Genomic DNA, 22,642 nt, shown 5'->3' on the forward strand with positions numbered 1-22,642 from the left:
ACTTATATATAAATAATATATATATTAATCTATAAGTTATAGACAGTAGACCAAAAAAGCATTATAGGCATTAATAACATTATTATTTATATTTAAAGGTGTACTAGTTTTGTGTACTATTATTGACAAGTAATATATAAAACACAACTGTAAAATAGATAAGTAAGCATTGCAGATTTCTTAGTAAACTATTTGGATATCTGAAAACAAAAACATTCAAGAAATTTGGAAATTTCTACTCTATTTTTGACAACCCAGTCTTAATAAGATGATATTTGATCTTACCAACTATTTAGTTAACTTTTGTTAATATAGGGTCGTACATAGGGTCTAAATAAGATGATATTTGATTGAACCAATTATTTAGTTAACTTATGTTATTATGAAGATCTAGAGTCTCACATAGATCTATGGGATATTTGCAGTACCGTATAAAACTCCGAAGGTTTCAAACAATTTTAAGGCATTAAGAAGATAAGGTTAGTTGGTCTTTTATACGAGGTATTGACAGATTGGAGGATTCTTCAAAGAGTAGCTCACTATCTCTGGCTATTGTTTCATAGAATTGGAATATAGTGAGAGTCGTGAACTACTTTTGTGAAAACCTGTTCCTTAACCGTGCGTTAGGCTTTACAGTTATTGTACCAGTAGTTCTTGGATAATAATGCACCTCGCTACAAATCTATTATAATGTTTTATAATAATCTTTTATATGTTGTAGTTAACGTTAAATACTGTTTTAGATGTTGTAACATAACTTCCAAAAAAAAAGTTTCTTTTACAACCTATATAAAATAATTAAATAATATATATTCCAACATATCACAATCAGTTTAGTATATTGTACATATGTATAGATACTTTTTTTTATTTAATTTTGTATCTATTTATCTTATCAGTTGGCTTAAATATTTACAAAAATAATGTGCTACTGGATGATAATATAAATAAAATTAAATATCCATATACATTGAATCAGTTGATCGATCTATTATGAAAGTATCGAAACGTTTGTTATTTCACTCAAACATTTATACCATATACTTTATGAGCATTTTAATTTAAATTTAATATTCAATACTCAGTTTACGAATACTTTTCATACGGTTAACATTCCGGTTCCCTTATAGTCAAAAATGGTTTATATATATTTCGATGTTTGGTTTCCGATTTTGATGGTTTTATTTGTGCTTATTGTAGTTTTAATATCAATGAGAATTCGTCGAAGACGTTTAGAAATGGCTGCAGCTTGTGTGACGATTGATAATGGTGAGTAGTTGGTTTTAGTAAATGGCTTTGAGGACTTGTGGAACTAATAACTGTAATAAAGCTGGATCTTTACCACACATACACCTCAGGGTTCTTAGCTATAGAAGAGAGAGTTACATGTCTATAAAAACTTTATAGTAGATAATTTTGCGTATTAAAAGAGTGCTGAAAACTCTTTTCTTGAGACACTGCGAATAAATATGTGTATTTTCTTTAATTAATATATATAAAAGGGGTGAAAAGAAGTTTATTTCATAATTGATATAAATTCAATTAAGTAGGGCATATATCATGTGTTATTTTCAATACATAATTTAATTACTTTAGTAAATGATAAATAATTTATACATTATTTTAAAGCATTTAAAAAATTATATTATAGTAACATATATGTTTTATATTTATTCTATAACATGAATATTGTGAGATTTCAAGACCTGCCTGGTTTACGTCCAGGCGGCATTCATCAATTCCCATGTTGAAGTGTCATTCATTATTCCCAAAAGGGAATATATCCGCAGATCTCTTCTAGTTACATCAACAACAACAACAACAAAACATTGTTTAAACATAAGGTTTCGAAAACTACATTCTCTCATGATAATAGTTGGCTTAAGTAATGCTAACTTCATTTTTGACAAGTCTAGCTACTTTAGTTAGCTAAAGAAGGTAACTAGTGTCGTCAGCTAGTTTTGTTTAATCATGCGTTGGGAATTACATTGGTAATTTCGTCTGGTGAGTCATTCTGATATCTATTATAATCTCATAAGAAACATTATTAATAAATTATAAAGTAAAATGGAAAGAAAAAAAGCAACTTGAATGAATTTTATATTAATGAATTAAAATTTCATATATATTTACAATATTTTAAAAGTTCTGCTGAGGTAACATAAAGTTTAGCTTCATAATACAATAAGAAGTTAATACCCTCAACATTCGTTAATGAAGTAATTATACTCTTCACATATAAATTAAAAAAATTAGCTGACTTCAAAAATTTCAATAACTGAATTCTTTTTCTATACACTATCGCACGAATGAATTTTTACATACAAACAAAGTCCTAAACTGTACATAAGGCAACATCATTATTGTTGCAAATTTGTTCTTCTTTTTTGTGGATAGTTTCTGTATTTGTGTTGATTGTGTTTCTTAACTTATTCAGTCATATGAAACTCAATTAAGTATATACTGCAAACAAGGAAAGATCAAAATGGAAAAAGAAAAAAATAATTCCCGAATAAATGTGCCGTTCGTACTGTAGAAAACCACTATATAAACACTTTCATTGTTAATAAAAAGTATTTTTTTATGCTTAATTTAAATCTATTTTTATTTAGAGATTTACTATCTGATATTAGTTAATTTTTTTACAATATTTCTCAAAAGTATTTATATGTAACTTTGAAGAGCATCAACTCCATGTTGATGCATTCTCAGCTCTATATATTAACAAATGACTTTATTTATTCATCGTCATTGTAATATACTGTAGTGGGGACCTATTTTTATTAACATAAATATAAACAGTCTAAAGTCATTAACCTGAATAGCATCAATATTTTCTTATCATATATAATGTGAGTACAGTTATATATATATAATGCCTGCAATTAAATTATATAAAATTAATCATTACTATCAAATTTATTATTATCAGAACTATGGACCACAAAAATTTTTATTCAATTTCTAGATTATAAAATCTGAATGACTTCCATTCAATTATTTTAAAAAGTCAAAGGTCCCAGTAAAAACTAGTTTTATTCAGAAATGGTTCACAACTATAGGTTTTTAATATTCTTAGGTTAGATAAGAATGAGAGGGTGTGTGTTGATATAACTATCAGTGGCTTCCGATATTCTCAAGTCTGATTTTTTTTTTAAATGTAAATTTTGCTTTATTGACAAAATGTTATCTAAATTTTATATATCTTTAAATAAATATTTTTTTTCCTAATTATTTACAATTCTGTTACATTATTTTATTCCACAGTTCCCCTATGAAACTAGTAGTGAAGCCATAAAATTTGAAATTAATTTTGCTAATAATATTTTATTATTACACATGAGTTTACAATTTTCGTACATATATAATTGCACATACATATATATAAATGTATATATTGAATATCATAACAAAATAGTCAATTCCGATAAATTTTTTATTTCTTATCTCCAAACATTTTTTTTACGGCTTTGTGTGAAATTATAATTAAAATAAAAATATTTTCATTATAAATTTTAGGTACAATTGTACTCCATACATATTGCTAACTAAATACTTTTAATGATTCAACCAATTTTTTATATATACCGACATAGAAAAACTACTTAATTTATAACAATTTTTTAATATATAAAAACAAAATACATAAAAATATACTTCATGTTTATTGGAATATAGAAATATAATTTTTTTCCGTAACATTATTTAATTTTTTAAATGGCAGCTAATATATAAAGAGTAGGATAATGTGTCTTTATTATTTACATTAATTATTATTTCAAAAAAAGAATTTTAAATTTATTATTTTGTCTATATAAAAGCGTAAAATTAAAAATAATTTCACAGCCTAGTTTTCACCAAGCGAAAATTTCGCACCTGAGTTTAAAATGAAGATTTGAATTTCTTCATCAAACATAAAATACAGAGTTACTTAGGGACTGCAATAGCTTTTCTTTTCTTACTCTTTTGGACATATTGGTCATATGATTGATCATATCTAGGTAATTGTATAACATACATATTTTGTTTAGTTGAATTTAAGTTCGTTATTATTTTATGTTACTTATATTAAATTATAGTTTTTTGCCAAAGACACTCTCCGATTACAATGCCGGACGAATTACTATCTTATCAACAATTGTTGGTATTGTTGATTTAGGTTACATTAGTAATATACCACGCAATAAGATCGTATAATGACTAGTAAAATAATAACTTTCGAACAAGATTTTCAGTCAAATTTCCATAACTTCCATAATTCCAAGTCCAATTTTGCAAAGAAAAGGTTCGACTTATGCAGATTTTGAATTAGAGAATTTTTTTATTTTTTTTTATTTTTGAAAGAAATTTGAATTATATTTCATCAAAATTATATCGCTATCACCTTACGATTTCGCGTTTGCGTTATTCGTCGTATTGAGCGGCTTAAGTCCATTGCTGTCAATTGCCGATTTAACTTTGAAGTGTAGTGTTGAAGCTGTGTTTAATGTATATTATTATTACTGAAAAATGTTTATCAAATGCTTATTAAAAATTACTGAAAAAAACATTTTCTATATGAACTGACAGATTAAATACATATATCTGATCAAGGTGTTCAGGTTTATCTTTTTGATCTGTTTCATGTCTTATTCATTAACTCGTTCATTACGATGATATAGTATTTTACCGCTCTGATTGCTATTTGTTGAAAAAACTTAATTTCTGAACTTTCATTGTATCTTACCTCCAACTCAAAAAGTACCCGGATTTTGTAAATAAAACACACAAATTTAAATTTTATTCTAAATTTATTTTATCTCCTTCAAAATATGCTCCTTTTGAAGCGATACACATATGCCAACGCTTAACCCAATTTTCCATACACTTTTCGTAGGCCCGTGAAAGTATAGATTTTAGTTCTTTCAGCGAATTCTCTTTTACCGATTCAAACGACTCAAAACGCTTACCACGAAGGGACAATTTGAGTATCGGGAACAGGAAAAAGTCGCACGGATCCAGATCTGGCGAATATGGTGCCTGAGCGATGACAGTAGTGTTTGGTCAAAAAATCGCGTACAACAAGAATTTTCCATAGTAAAAATCGCTAAATGCACTTGCGGTAGTCTCACATTAAATGCTACTGTAAACAAACTAATTGACAGATGGCGCTCAAATTTGTACCATATGTCAAGAAAGGGTGTACCAACATAACAAACAACAAAATCCGGATGAGCAGAAGATATTTTTAGTATGCAGTATGGTGTCAATTTCTTCAACTCTGTAGTTTTCTAAGATAACTTAAGTTCTTAACATTCATTACGTTGTACAAATTGAAATTCTTTTATGATGTTACGAGACCAGTTTTAATTATTGGTCGATTTAATTATTGGCCTTAACTTAATTAGTCAAGAAACTGGGATTTTAGTTTTACAACAAATTTAATGACGACCACCGATTAGAACATTTACGTTATCTTTCACTAACGATGTTCACGAAAGTCGTACTTCTACGTTTCTAAAATATTATATATTATGATTCCAATAACTATAGTAAGAATACGAATATATAGGAAAAAAAAATTGAGAATAAAGACCGATTTAACCATCTATCTATCCTAGTATTTAATGTCAATGTCAATGCGTTACGAACCCAACAACTACGCAATAAAGCCATATTCTCATTCAAAATAGTGTGGAGGGTATAGGAGTTTAATGTGTTAAGAAATGATTGTGAAAATATAAAATTGCACACGCCTTCGTCGATAAATTTATCAATAAATAATTTCATATTCAGGTTTATGAGGTGCAATAATTATTCAAAAAAATTTTTTTTTGTTGAGTGCAGATAACTACGTCATGAATTTAACAATTCTTAGCAATTCAATGATGACGTCAATTTAAAATGAGCAAATACTTTTTCACCATTAAAAGCTGTGAGCTCGTTAGGATCCTATGGACTAGATAAGATAGAAAAAATGAAAGATTTTTTGGATTGTAGTTGGTGTGTTTACTAGAGTGCTAACAGGGCACTGCGCACTAATCGGAACACACAGAGTGTGTTCCGATTAGTGCGGTGTAATAGTGCTGCTATTATGAAGTGAAGAAGGAATCCATAAATCAAATATTGTGTCGTTGTTCAGGACTACAGATGAAGTCAGTTCAAAGTTTACGAGATTGTCTTTTTACTGATCTGGTTAAGATAGACTTTAACATGGTTTAACATTGATAGCACAAGGTTATATTGGAAACAACGTTTAGGTTAGTTCCTTCTTGGTAATTTTGGATATATCAATGGGTAATAGATGCTCCCGAATGTAAATATTTATATTTATATAAACATGCGTCATTTTAATTTAATCTAGTTCAATCTAATTTTACTACGAGAAATGTGGTTTTCATTGAGTTAAATTAAATCAAATTTCTCGGTGAAATATTAAATAATAAATATAAGATATAATATTTAAATATTATATAATATTAAATAATAATTAAATATTTTATAATAATTAAATATTTTATAAAAACATATAATAATTAAATATTACGTTATAATTAATAATTAAATATTATATAATAGTTAAATATTATGTTATAATTAATAATTAAATATTATATAATATTTAAATAATATTTAATATACTTATATATTATATATTAAATGTAATATATATTATATATATATTTAAATATTATATAGTAATATATAATAATTAAATATTATTGAATATTAAATTTAATTTATTATTTATTTTTATTTAATCCCTAACTTTGATGATATATTTGTAAATTTATTGTACGTATAAATGTTGATATTTGTTATATACAGTAATTCCCGGATGAATGCGTTAAAAGATATATCGTTATTTGACGCCTTTATAGTAGATCCGCATTTTTCTGAAATCCGCATATTTGAAAGGAGCACATATAACTGATGAGAGCATTTCACCGGGACATTTAGCCTATATTTTGACTGAATAAATTATTTTTTTAAATATGACTAAAAAGTCTTAATTTATAATATATTTAACAGGGAAGCATTTCTTCGTGACCTATTGTATATATCAGTTATGATATGAAGAGGTGCTTCCTGCCATATTTCTGTTTCAAATCATTACTAAAAGTTTTTGTTTTGTATTTTTCTTAAATGGGTGTATAATTTATTTTATTCAATGTATATTTAATCAAATTAGTTTTTGTTGTTGCTATCTGAAGACAACTAGCAACATTGCACGTAAAATGACAAAACAATTTTCGATATGTTGTTATCAAAACTAACTATTGTTTTACGTCTTTCACACTCCCCGTCATTTTGGTAAGAAAACAAACAGAAATTCTAATACGCCAAGTGCAAATTTATTGCACGAAACTGGCGAATGCTCTGGGATATCTCTAACCAATGTTAATATACTCGTAGATACTTTATACCGCGCTTATCACAGATACAAACGTCACAGTTGAGTTTTTGTAAAAGTGACATATTTAAAGATAATCTTGTACTTCATACAAAATCTGACAGTTATAATAATTTTTTTTATGTGTATTCACTAATTTTATTTATAAATATTCCAGCTATTTTTATGCGATGAAAGTGGATTTTGATATTTTATCAGTACTCCAGTCACATAATGTTTTCCATAACATTTGTGTCGCAACGACGTGTGTGGTTGTTTTTGTTTTAATTTTGTTCCTGTTATTGTTATTGTTACTTCTGCTACTTACAAATCGTAAATTAGTAATGCTTTCTGTCGTCTAGTGACGCAAACCCTGTTAATCTACAAGAACAGATGAAAAAAAATATTCCTAACGTGTTTTATATATTTTTTTTTTACATAAATTTCCTTTGATAATTTCCCTGTTCTGAGTACATTTCAAAGATTATCAAATCTAGAGCGGTACTTATAGATCTCTGATACTAAACTGAACTAGTTAAGGTTTGTGCTCTTTAAACCGATTTCATGTGAACAGCGACTGCTTTTTTAAATACTGGTTTAAAGCAGTTTTTTAAAGAGGTTAATATTGCGATCAATAATACAAATCGGAAAAAAGTTCTTATATAGTTTAAATTTTTTTGCAAATCACTTGGTAACAATTTTAGCACACAAAATTTTCCCACGCTAATAGTGCAATAGTCACGATATTAATGGTAAATATTGACGTACTTATGTTTAAAAAGTTCCATAAGTTTTACTAAGAAGTTATCTTCTTAGTCTTTTTTAAATTCGATAATACATTTATACAATAAATATAAGTCGTCAGTAAGTCTTATCTAGTCATGCGCTAAATATGTAAGTATTGTTTATAATTGGAGGTAAGAACATTCTTAACTGGAATATGAGCAAAGTCCGATATTGGGTATAAGACCATTTTCACTTCAGAAATAGGAAATATATATATTAATATTGCAAGATAAAGCTATCCATAGTTTCCTTGTTTTATTATTAAAAACATATTCAAAGAAATTCATACAAAAGTTATAAAAATTATAGAATTTTCCTTTAAATCTAAATTGACAATAAAATATTTGTTGAGTGCCCTCAAATTTTGGTATAATAATCACTATTAAAAACATGTTTTTGAAGAGTACTTTCGTTGTGTAGTGCATTTTGTAGATAATACATTTAACAATTAATATAGCGAAAATATATGTTCTGCCTTCATTGCATTCCATGAGTCATAATATGTTACGAATAATTTAGAGTCAAAATCATCGATCATCGTCGATCATTAAGTAAACAGTTGCTTCGTTAAATTTCTTACTAGTTTAAGTAGCTTTAATATGAGCTCATAAACTTTTTATGCTTTGTATAAAAATTATTTAATAGTCATTTATACAATTACTTTAGAATGGGCCAATAGGCGTAAAATGGATCCCCTAGGGATTGCCTGTTAACCTAACCTATACGATAACTTCCTGTCTTATACTATTTTGAAGTAATTCGTAAGACATTATAAACATTAAAATTCATCGTGCACTTGAATTTGGTATCTCTAAAATTATTGCGTATTGATTATTAACCAGTTTTGATTATCATTCCATTTTTTATTATCTTTCCACTTTTGATTATTATTCCACTTTTGATTATCATAAATTCTTTTAGACAAACATATACATCGCTTGAAGTCAGACACCCGCTTCCTACTGCACCAGATTTGTGAAAAAAATTCTATATATCATGTTATATGATGGGTCCGCGTGAGGACCTGCATATCATCCATACGTGAGAGACATTCTCTTATCCGTCTTTCTGTAGAGATGTTAGGTTTCCTCGAAAGATTTTTTTAATCTCTGGAAATAAAAAACAATTGCTGTTAGATATTTACCTTTAAAGATAGCAAAGTTTTGATAAATATTTTGATTAATATTTTTTAAAGAAAACCTCTTATATTTTAAAGATCCACATCGGCAAAGAAAATGGTTACTTCAGTATTCTAATAATGTTACGACCACTAAGTAACATTATGATGCACAACACTTTCCTTGGCCTAAAGATACTTTATTTATGACGTAGAATCACTTAAATCAAAACCACTAAATCACTAAAATAATTTAAGAAAAATGTAAGTTAACTGGTTAGACATCCCCTATCTTACAAACAGTATCATAAGAATTTTTGATTATTTTTTTAAGTATAAATTTAGTGACTTACCTATATTTGTAATTAAAAATTTTATTATATATTATTATTTTCATCTTATTATATATTATTATTTTATTATATATTATTTTTATTTTATTATTATTCTTATATTATGATTATATTAACATTGGGTTAGGTTTAAATGGAGAGATAGCCTTGTGAACCATTGTTTATTTATACGCAAATGATGGTATGTTGTCATACCATTGTTCGTACACCAGACCTAAAGCACCACCTGAAAGGTAAAAGTCCCAAACACTTCATGCAAAAATAGCATACCTTTGAGAAGGACCTACTGCCCCATTCAGATGCACTGATAGAAATATTATTTGTAAATTATACGAAAGATGTTTAAATCGGAAATATATGCATATGAAAATGATTTCGAGATGGGTCTTGTGAAAGTTATAAAGTATTGTTTGTACTTTGCAAGTCAAATGAATCATTTTGTTCTCGTTTTATAAATGAAATTGAATAGATAACTTTGCATTGTTGTTATTTCTGGCAGTGTACATGAGAAGCAATCTGACATGTCCATAAACTTCTAGTGAACGAAACCAACCTGACAAGTGTATAAACTGGGCTACGTCCCAAATTAAATAAGATCACAGTATAATATCAGATCAGTTTGAAAAGGAAGATTAATAAACACATAAGTTGGAGTGCAGTTTCGTCCTCATCTGCAGACTCACAAACCCAATATAAGTCGTTAGAGAGTAAAGTGTTATTGCTTGCTTCCAGTGACCTGTCAGTGCCAAAACCATAATATTGAATTGATTCCGCTTTGGTTTGAACAACTGATTGAGAGATAAAAATTTTGTCCAGATTTGTTAGATTTCAAACCTTAGATGTTTCTTTTCGATATTTTAAGTCTTGTATTGGTTTTGAAAGATTTAATATCAACATTACTTATGTGAGATAACTTATTCATTTCCGAGTTATCTCTATGTTAACTCTACATATACCTATGCTCCTGATAGTAGCGAAATGTGTTAATAATTCTATTGCAGTAAATAATTGAATTTTCGTCTGGAAATATATTTCTGGTCGTTATATATAATTATTTATTTTATTATATATTATATTACGTTCAACATTTTTTTTGTGAAGATGTAATTTTATCACCCAACAAAAAAAGATCTTTCTGTGCACATCAGCATTTTATTTAACACTTCTTTTTTTTTTCTAAATATCTTAAAGAGTATCGAATTCATTCGTTTCGCATATATATATAATTTGTACTGTTAATTATATATTAGTGTATATCAAATATCAGTAGATGGTTTGATAAGTTTAATTGTCAATTAATATTTTCCAGTTTTTTGTAAAATGTCTGAAGTGGAAATTGTGCTACCGCATGATAAGGATCTCAATGCGCATATTCATCATTCCTCATAGCGTTGAAAATGTCTTTACCTTTTTAATACAATAAATATTTATTATTATCTTATCGATATGAGAAATTCGCGTAAATCGAATAAAAAAAAACGGCCTACCAATAAAACACTGATTCAATAATTTTTCGATTAAATGAAAACAATGTTCAATGTTTTATTTATAAGCAGAAATAGTTCAGTTGGTGTTCATATAGCATCAGATCCTAACGTTCAAACCGGTCGATAAATACTCGAGTGTTGTTTAAGTAAATTTTAATTATTTTTAAGTTTTAATAAAATTAATAATACATAATGGTACATGAACCCACACCAAAAGACTGCCAAACGTCAGTGATAATCATTGGTTCACTATTTTTATTTGTTGCGGCCTTATTCTCAGTGGTGATGATTGTGATTTGTATAAAAAGGCACAGACGAAGTCGAAAATCCGTAATTATAGAAAGTTAGTGTCTTAATTTTAATACAAAAAAATGTTTTTTTTATTTTTAATATAGCTTTTAGTGTCATAAACAGATTATGTGTAGCAGTGTAGAGTTAACATTTCCTGGTGACCTCAGTGAAAATTTTTGTGATATGCTTTAAAAATGTTTCTTTTATAATTATTTGTTTATTATCAACATTATTAATTTTTTTTATATTAATTTTTTTCTTGCCGAGAGTGACACGTCTAATGACAAAAAGAAACTATTTAAAAGTTAGAAGGGTTCGAATAGAAATGAAAAGTCAACAACAAAAATTTAGTTAATTTATTGAAATTTGGCTGACCATACAATACTGCTTCGAGCATTGCCAAGTACTCAGCATCAGTGGTCTTAGGAAATATTCAAATTACTTTTTAATTAGTTTATGGTCTGTATATAATTTGTTTGGACTGCAAGTGCCAGGCTTAAAACTTGTGCCTGTTAAATTAGAAAAGGTCAATGCTCAAGTTTTATGTTTTATTTTTTAAGTGATACTAACTAAATCACTTGTCATATTTTTAATTATATTTTTGCAATTTTTATAGCTATTTTCTATTTCTCTTTTTGTGGGACGCTAAAAATCATGACGTCCTGATGAAACTCTGTACCTATAGTTATCTATAGTTAATGTGCCGCTGCTATGTTTATATTTATACGACTGATTCGATAAAATTTGCTATTTTAAGCAACATTTCTACTATAATACATAATGATATATCCTGTTTCTTGAGATATCGGTCTTTAAAGTTGTAAAATTTTATATGAAAACAACAAATAAACGCGTCAACTTGCTTTTTTTATGGTCGTTTGTCCAATAAATGTAAAAAATTGATATGATAGTTGTCGCTAGATGCCGTGACAACTTTTTGTTTGTATAATTCATGTAATAATTTTAAAATTTAAGTCTTGATATTTGGGAAATTAAGTTAAGTTACTATATAACATAGTAAAAAATCCTTACAGTGTAAGTAATTGTACCATAATTTCACTCGTTCGCTAGAAACATGTTCACACAGCAATTTATAACTTGATTTAAATTTGATTCTTTATTCTGTTTTTGTAGTTGCGCCCGTAAATGAAAATACACAACGTCTGCTCCAATATTTTGTTTTGCTTTGCTTTAGCTTATATAAATTATTAACAATATTGCTATAAAATGCTACTACTGTGAGGTTCTGAATAGTAGTGAATTGTTATAACAAAATTTTTAATTATTTTTACCTAATTGAATTTTTGGCTGAGCATACAACTGCTTTGAGTATTGCCAAGTACCCATCAACAGTGGTTTCTTAGAAATATTTCTTATATATAACAATTTTTTGAGACTGCAAGTACCAAAGGTTGAATTTGTGTCTTGCTAAATTTACAGCTCAGAGTCAGTGTTCATTAGACAACTGACCCAAGGCCGTACTTGACTTGTTTGTTTGAACTTAGAGTTTTTCTTAATTTGCTATGAAAGTTCATCACTTCCTGTGTTATATTAGATTCCAATATATAATTATAAAAACTAATGCAAAAGCTTCGGATAGCCTAGGGAAAGTAATATTTTTAATGAATAGCTTGCAAAGTTAATATATATTTTAAAAAATAGGTATATATAGCTTAAAAGTAGCAGTTGTTTTTGTGAAAGAATTAGAATTGAATACAAATAAACAAATAATATTATAACAAGTGTTCAAATAGTCAACTAATTTAGGCAAAGTTCACAAATTTATATTTTTTTTTTTTAAATTTCGTTTTTTTTAAATAAAATGTTTAAGTTTTTACTAACTGAGAGTATTGTGTAAACAAAATATTATGAATACATGTATCATAGTATATACTTTTAATATCTATTATCACAATCTTATTATGAACTTATGATATTTAGTTATAAAATACATAAAATAAAATGATCTTTTATTACTTTGGACAGTCTTCAATGTTTCCAAATCGATTTTTTAATGTTACCATAAGTTGCAAAGTTATAGAAGCTTTATATTAGTATTTTTATTACTATATGAACTTATATATATAATAAGTTCAGTAAATGGATGCATGTTTTGCTGTTATTTCTACATAGACGTTTCCGTTGCATATTTCAAGTGTCCAAACATTCAACTTAAGGCTAGAGCCTACCCTTGTATAACAACAATAGAGCTACAAGTCTAGTTCGCAACTTCCACCTATGAAAGTTTACTTTACGAGTATACTTTGTAGGTGGAATAACTAAATTTGCGATTTGTACTGCGGATCAGAGAGTTTTGCAACATCTCATTTTTAGATAAAATTCTAAATACAGTCAAGAACAACTTTTTGTTTAAATTTTCTTAGACGTTGCATTTGCTGCGTACTAATTCCAAATAAAATTTAGAATGCATAGACCAAAGTGGTGCGAATAAGCTGCTTATATTGCATCAATTTTACCTGGGGTTAAGCCGGTTATGCCTGCGGAGAACACTTCCAAACTCAATTGCACCGATTTAATCAATATAATCGATGTTGGGTTTAAAAATAAATGTAACTCAGATATACTTTATCTTGTCAATATGCTAAATCGGATGTAGTCAATTTGTAGGTCAATGTGGGAGGGGTGAACACTTCTGACAGGCTGATATTTGTAACCGAGTAAGACTATACCCAGAATTTTGGAAGGGTTTGATTCAAACTCCCAATGTTTACAGTACTGGGGAGGTAATTATTGAGATTGTCAGAGATTACGATATTGGGATTTTAATTAAATTAGATAGGTATTTGCAAAACACAGTTGATTGATAATTCTTGGCAGGGCAGCGGCATTAAAAGTGAAAAGATTTAATAGCCAGGAATCTAAGATTCCAAATTGAGAACGAAATGATTGATTTCATTTGCAAATTACAAAAATTTCTTTATGATTTTACAAAATCTGTATTCAAATCGTTTCGTATGCCTATGTTGTCAATTAAATCATATTGCCTATGAAATGCAATGTAATTAAACAAATAAAAAAATATGTTTAAATCAATGTCTCGTCAGCATTGGATTCAGTTTAAAACTAACTTTTACGAATTCTTCTTAGGTAGTCTATTTTTCGTCTAAACTAATGATTTTCGTCTAAACTAATGATTTTGATCCATATAGCACGAATTTCTTTATATCTTTAAGCGAACTGTGTGCTATTCATAGTGTTTCAAAAATATATATATAATTTCATTATCTTTTTAATTTAAATAATATATTTAAATAATTTTAATCATTTAAAATCTAATATATATTAATTTATTATTATCACTTTTTCTAGATATTATAATATGGCCAGGTACATATACATATATATAATAGCAATAGTGACTAACGTCCTCTGATAAAACCTATAAAATCTTTACATTGTTGAAAAAATTAGTTTGGTGAAAATTGTAAATTCGTGGTGTGTTTATGTATTTATCATAATCTACCACGCCATTTTAATTAAATTTTCCACTCCATTAATTAAGCATAAAAGTAGGCAACACTTTTTCAATATTTCACATAATTTATGTGTAGTTTATTTTCTTGACTGGTTTACTTTGATTTCGATTAAAGGTTAATTTTTGTTGGTTTAAATCTATGAATTGTGCGAATTTACCCAAACCATATGGTAAACACACCTATCGAAACTAGTGGTTATCTTATCAATACATTTTCAATGTATTATTTAGTTCGGACTTATTTGAGTAATATATTTTTCATAAATTAATTGCTCATTATTTCATTTCAGTCCATTGTTTATTTCCGAACTTAACGTTAAGAAGTTAACTCTTTTGTGATATTTAATTAAAAGTGTAGCTTTCCATAAGTTTATTGAAGTGAGAGTTAAACATGACAAATCCTGGTATTATTGTTGGAATTTGTACGGCCACCTTTTTCATAGTAGTTATTAGTATTATGATTATCTGTGTGGTTTATCATCGCAAAAATTATCACCGCGCACATGGATTCACTGGACGTTAGTATATTGTAATACTTAAATTTTAACTTTTAATTAGTAAAATTTCCAGCGAAACATAAAAAATTTAATAATATAATATAATTTGTTTAAAAGATACAGATATAACAATTGGTTGCTTCCATAAAGAACTGTTTAAGAGAAAAATATTATTAAAAATTAACAAATACAATAGACGATCGGTGACAATAAATATTTGATCAAATTAACATTTTATTTAATTGTAAAAATTATAGTTAAAAGACAATTAAGACTTCGAATAGTAGTAACTTTTAATGAGAACTGAACACTCTTAAGCGTATTATAAAAATGAACTATAAGCTGAACCAATACTTTGAAATGATTTCGATTTAACTTGTTTAATGTTTATTTTGATAAAATGAAATATAAGTAACGGTTTACACGAACTTGAGTAACGAGTTTAGTAATTGAGTAAGATATTATCATTGTAAAGTAAATGTACTTGAATGGTTATTGTCACCTTGTAATGGTACTATGTTATTGAATCATAGAACTCGTTACACAAATATTCTTAAAAAATAGTTAAGATTCATAAGATTATTATATATTGATTAGACAAATTCTTATATATTTCATTTAAAACTAAATCTTATGTCGTGGAGTTTAAGCTGTATTTAAAATAAATTAAATATATTTTTATTTAAATTGATATATATATATATACAATAATTTCTTAATAATGAAATAACGAGAGATATCAGTTTTTAAGTTAAGTCTCTTAAGTTAAATAATGTTTAAGGGTTCGATATTGGTCACCTACGTTTCACTTAAAGTTCAAATAAATGTCACTTTCGTTGTCAAATTAACACTTGACTGTACATTCTTAAATTGAACCTTCATATTACAATATAGTTAAATGTTCAAAATTTGTTAGCTTTATATATATGAAGGCTTATAAGTTCAAATACATTTTTGTCTGCTAGATTAAGTACTTACCTATATTTTTCTTCTTTTTCTTCTTTGCTTTCTGTCTAAAGCAATTGTGTTCAAGTATACTTTAAACTTACTTCCTATATCTTGTTATAGAAGTATACATTGAAGCCCAGCATATCTTCCCGACGAAATAAACCGTACAGTAGTAATGCGTGGGTAATAATATCAATGATGTTGTCGTTTGAAGTCAAACAATTTACAAACAGTTGATAATAGATAATGATAATAGACTATAGTAAATATTAGAATAAAATGGTCATTAATATAATTTTATATTATATTATTTGCATTATTTTTATTATTCATAATGTTAAGCTTCGATTTGAAAATTTCAAATAGACTTATATAAACGAATCCTTTCAAAAAAATTGAAGTATATAGATCAAATTTAGTAACACAGTATTCGACTACCGCTCATTGAGAAATTCTTTGTTTAACTTACCACACAAAACCTAATGTCTACTTTTTAAATTAACTTATATATCCTATACTTACTTTGTTTGGTCTAAATACTTACAATTTGACCGAATATCGAGTTACTTCAATCTTAATATCTTAATACATCTATCTTGTTCGGTTTAAATAATCCTAATACTAGTCATAATTAATAAACAAAGTATTATATCTATATTTATAAATATATATTTGTAAATTAAATAATTTAATTAGATTAAATGATTTAAATTTATAAACATTTTTCATTCAGTAAACTTAAGCATTTTTCTTTATCAACTCAGCTGCTTTGAAATCTGATATAATTAATAATATATTTTTTTTTAATTTTTAACTATTCTTTATCTCTATTGTGGGTATTGTTGGGTATGTTACTAATTTGCAGTGACTCATTCTTCCCGATTATCAGTTCAAGATTATGCTATTTATATGACGTGCTGATATTTTGTTGTGAAATTAACAAACAGTATCAAAAATATGAATTAAATTCATGAATTGTTCTTTATAAAGTAATTATTAAATTTTGTCTTTATTTTACACTAAGAAATAACAAAGTAAAACGTCAGATACATGCTCACGTGCTCAAAATAGTATCACAAAGGCAGACAGACAATATCTATTACGATATTGTAAGTTTACATTCCCTTGACATTATGCGTAATTTATTGTAATAGTTTATTTAACTAGATTAAATAATGTTTTTATGACCTTATGTAAAGTATAACAAAGATAAAAAAGTAGTGAAATGAATACAGTGTAGAAGTACATTGTAAATGTAATTTTATTCTACTTGAAGGCATAAAAAATTTTTAAATTATTATAATATTATAATAATATTATAATAATATTATAATAATATTATAATAATATTATAATTATAATAAACAAAATTGTTTATTACAGTTGTAAATCTATCAACACTTTTATAAGAAAATTATTTAACATGTCTATAAGTAAAAATATAGACATGGAAATAGTAATCGATTTTTAGACATTCAATGCTCCTATGTAAATCGTAGTAGTTCCATTGAACCAGTTGGTTTCAAATGTTCTTAAAAACTTTGTTGTTGTTATAAAAAGGAATGATCATGCTAGAGTAATGATTCGTCATATCATATATATCATTTTGTAAAAAGTACTTATAAATTGTTCTCAAGAACTTGAGTACTGTCTTAAGTTTAACAAGAGCATAGAAGGTACTCGGTGGTTTTTATATATTTCTCATTATCATAGCTATTGTATTAATTATTGGACGTTTAGTCTAATGTTCTGTCGACATAAAGAGCAATGTAAAGAAATCGTTTTTGTAAAAATTTATTATTATTTTTTTTTTTTTGGTAGATATATATAAAATTTGTTTACAAAAGAAATCTTCTTGTGATTTTCAAAAACTTGATTTTGATCAAATAATTTATGGATTTCAGTCTAGGTTATAATAAAACTAAAATTTTAAAAATATTAAATAAAATTGCAGAACCCTAATAATGCATTAAATTGATTCTCTGTCTAGAATTTAAAAATATGTTGTTAGTTCTAAAGCAGTGATAGGCTACGACATTTTACAAAAGAGTCTGAATTTGGTGCTTTATAGCTTTTTGGATCTTTATGAAAATTTATGGTTACTCAAAAACGCTTTCTCTATTTATCTCGATGGGATCCAATCATCGTGAAAAATACTGAAAATAAGTTATCTAAAGGCCATGTTATATAGAGCTTCTCGGGCACGACAAAATTGGCTCGTTTGGTCTATGACAAAAATACATGTTATGTAGATTGTCATCAGTATTGCCAATTTCGTATTTTGACTACTCTTTGGTTGTGCCTAAATTTAAAAGGAAATGTAGATATTGCTCACTTTTAATTTGTTTTCAATTATAACCAGCAAGAAAAAAACTCAAAGAGGCTGTAATAATGTTAATTTAATGTTATATTATCTTAAAGTAATTGTTAATAGTACCTACAAAATTATACGCTCTTCTTTAAAATTGGAAAGTGGGATAATTGGATTATTAGCGGTTTATAAAATAGAATGTGTTGCTTACTGCCACTTTTTATCCAAAACGTACTGAAATTGGAGTAATTTGCTCCTAAAAGACGCAAATTCTGTAATTTATTATTAAACAACACTGCTTTGCTTTAGTGCTGACGCACAAATACTCCGACTCTCTTGCCGGAATTTAAACCGACATATTGTTTTTTTCTCTCATTCTCAAAACAACAATAATTTTACTCATGCTGTGCTGAGACACTCTATATAACAAAGTCCTAATGCAATATTTATCTTATCAATCATGTCAGTTATTGAGTTTATATAACCAGTTAATACCTATTGTATGTATTATTTTTGATTATTGAGTTTAAGTTTTGTTTCTTACGAATGCAGACGAATTACTTTAATTCTTCTTTAAAGGATTTCATTTAAATCTAATAACAAAAATTGTGTATATATATAATCTAAAGACATGTATCTATTGGTCGCTGTGAGCATTTCAGTGGGCGTGTTTCTATTCTTTTCTATTTCTATAGTTATCATATTTTGTTGGTATAGAAGAAAATTATCGAAGAAAGCTGTTGTTTTTTCAAGTCAGTATGAAATTATTTACAGTTCATACATACTTAAAGTATAATTCATTTATAGGTGAAGTGTTTAATTTTTTAAAATAAGTTGCTATATAATATATTTTAAAGACTTTCAAAATCATATGTCATCATATAAATATTTTCCATTTAAAGTGATTGAGACTATATTGAATTATATTATCAAAATTATTTCAACACTTTAGCTTTATATTGCTTAAGCTATGATTATAGAAGCTCAAGACGAGTATATAAGACTATATAATAACGATAATATTAATTTTGAAATATATTCTGAACAGAATTTAGTTGTTCTTTTACGTTTATTATATCATTTTTGATATAGAAAATTGATTGAAAAAAATTAATTTCAATAGTGTACTTATGGTTTTGTGTTGGAGAAAAAAACACAAAGCAACTATACAAATGCAAAAGCTGTGTACAAAAAAAAGAAAATAAATTTTTTGTGTAGTATAGAATATATTGTTGGTAAATATAATATAAAAATATTAGTAATATGAAAATAGTAATATGAAATAGTTAACAATTAGTTGCTAAGATTAGTTAATAAAATTAAAAAATAAATCTCATAACATCTTTTCTTAATCTTTATCATATATAGAAAAAAAGTCAGTATTTTCAAACATTTTTACAAAAAATCCCCAATTTTCCCATATCATAAATTTCATTGATTTTCAACGTGTTAAGAAATATCTACTGAAGATAAGTTATCTAATGCAATAATTATCTTATCAATCATGTCAGTTATTGAGTTTATATTATCAGTTAATATTGTATGTATTATTTTCAATTATTGAGTTTAAGTTTTGTTTCTTACGAATGCAGACGAATTACTTTGATTCTGCTTTAAACGATTTTATTTAATACTAATAACAATAAGTGTATATATATATAATCTAAAGACATGTATCCAATGGTCGCTGTGGGTATTTCAGTGGGCGTGTTTCTGTTTTTTTCTATTTGTATGATTATCGGATTTTGTTGGTATAGAAGAAGATTACTGAAGAAAGCTGTTGTTTTTTCAAGTTAGTATGAAATTATCTAAATACAAAAAGACAATTAAATTATTTATACTTAAAGTGCTTAGTTTTTTTGAGATAATAAATTGTAAAGAACTTCAAATTGCAAGTAAAACAAAAAAAAATCGAATAAAGAGTACATATAACCCACGATTAATTTAAATACACAATCTGTAATACTTTGTGCTTTTATAAAAAATTATAAAATGTCCTAAGTATATTAGCTTATAATAATGGAACTATTAATAAGTGTTACGTTGAATATTTTAATGTATTGCAAATATTCTTTTTGTATGATATCAGTTAATATTTCTTTTGATATCGATTGAGTTACTGCTGTTGTTTATGCGTTTGTTGATTTCTTACTGATTTATGAAAGTAAATTTTAGAAATTAATTTTCATTGTTCTTTTCTCTGCCTTTTCGCTTTTAGACAAAACTTTAACACTTTCGGTGCTTTTCTCTCTAATAACAGTTTGATTTTATGATATTATATATTTCCTTGTTCGCATGTTTTTCTGTTGATTGGCTATTGTAATCAGCTAAATTGACGTGTAAAAGTTAAATTAATATAGTTTCCATTATTACGATTAACTTTTATAATGTGAATAAGCTCTAAAAAACTCCAAATCAGTATTCAGGCAGGATGATTTCTTGTCGTGTGATTTCTTCAATCTAGTGGTGGAAACGATAATCCGAGCAGCAGATTTGAATTGTGCAGATGTAATACATTACAAAGCTTTCGTATGCCATTAATATTAATATTGTTTGCTAGAATACTTGGGCTGCCGATGCAGCTTTTTTCAACTTTCAATAAAGAAAAAACGAAGTACATTCTGTCAACAAAGAAATTTCGTGAGTGTCTTGGGACCCATGTGCCTATTGACAACTTTTAATTTGAAGGACTTTTTGTGGAGGACTCTTTTTATTTGGGATTCCGCGTTAACACCAGAAATCAGTTAGATATAACTAAGACTCACCCGTTTCAACAAATGCTATTTCTAAGTATGTCTAAGTATGTAATTGAGAAACAAAACCCTCTCTAGACAAACAATCAAGCTCTACAAATCTCTTGTAGAACCGGTCCTGAAGTATGGTGCAAAAGTTTAGACAATAACAGTAATGTCTATGATTCCTTAAGCGTTGGTAATGAGTATATGTTAATGCCATGGGCATTGACATAATAAGACACATCTTTTTATGGCTTCGGTGACTTGGTTATATCGCGCGAACAGAAGAAAATGGTCTGGATGTTTGAAAAGTGTTTGAAAAGTGATACCCGTTGTTGAATAACGTGGTAGAGGATGTTAGTATCTTCGGTGAGAGGATTAGGTAACTAACAATATGAAGGCACTTGGTATTAAAGTCACTGGACGCTCTATAAGTTGTTGAATAACGTGGTAGAGGACGTTAGTATCTTCGGCGAGAGGATTAGGTAACTAACAATATGAAGGCACTCGGTATTAAAGTCACTGGACGCTCTATAAGTACCTATATGTTTAGAATCATGTATAATACATTTGGTTGAACTCGAACTACTTCAGTGACGTAATGTTCGACTCCCTTTAAGCACTAAAATTTACACCCTAATTATTTTTTCATTTACGTCATTTGATGGTAGAGCTCAAGCAACATGTCCCTATTACAGCAACATTAATGAACGATGTTTCATTATCCCAAAAGTAGTATATGTAAATTAATAATATTATGTTTTTCATTATCCTTGCCAGTGAAAGTGTTTCAATTTGGATTTAATTTTCAATCTTTTATTTTTATTACTAGTCATAAAAAAAAGTGCCCATTTGTTTAATTGCCTCTAATTAAGGTAGAAATTTCTCTATTTCATATTTTCTGCCTCATAAGATATAATTTCCAATATATAGTTGGAAAGTAGAGTTCACAGCTTAGTTGTTCTATTTGTTGTCAGTCAGTTCTTACTTAGCCAAATATATCTATAAGTTTATTTGATATGGAAGATGAAAGCACTGAATTTCCTTCAAAAATTGAAATACATAAATACTTGCAGAGCGTGAAAACGGTTGAGTCGAGCCATGCAAAACATGTATTTATTGCTTCTGCTTTCATTAAGTTTCTGTTTTTTATTAGTGTAATTGCAATTCTAATATACGTGGTTAAAAGATGCATGAAAGGTAAAGGAAAAGTAGAGCATAAAAAAGACAAGGAAGAGGAAATAATTGA

General features: G+C 27.1%; 1 protein-coding gene across 7 annotated transcripts in view; it reads left to right on the top strand.

Annotated features, from left to right (window-relative positions):
* Positions 1 to 22,642, top strand: part of LOC119684197 (protein shisa-5) — a 34,690-nt gene that overhangs the window by 4,105 nt on the left and 7,943 nt on the right. Inside the window, exon 1 of one of the 7 annotated variants that reach the window (XM_038098176.1) lies at positions 1,132 to 1,269. The exons of 2 other annotated variants lie outside the window; for them this stretch is intronic. In XM_038098176.1, the coding sequence (XP_037954104.1) occupies positions 1,137 to 1,269 (133 nt within the window). In that variant the 5' untranslated portion in view covers positions 1,132 to 1,136. Of the gene's footprint in view, positions 1 to 1,131; positions 1,270 to 11,292; positions 11,459 to 15,223; positions 15,421 to 19,257; positions 19,411 to 20,260; positions 20,451 to 22,642 lie in introns of those variants that run through there. 4 more of the 7 variants (XM_038098175.1, XM_038098177.1, XM_038098180.1 and 1 more) reach the window with 4 other exon arrangements.

The sequence above is a fragment of the Teleopsis dalmanni genome, chromosome 2 (assembly GCF_002237135.1).
Source record: "Teleopsis dalmanni isolate 2A chromosome 2, ASM223713v2, whole genome shotgun sequence".
Classification (NCBI taxonomy): domain Eukaryota; kingdom Metazoa; phylum Arthropoda; class Insecta; order Diptera; family Diopsidae; genus Teleopsis; species Teleopsis dalmanni.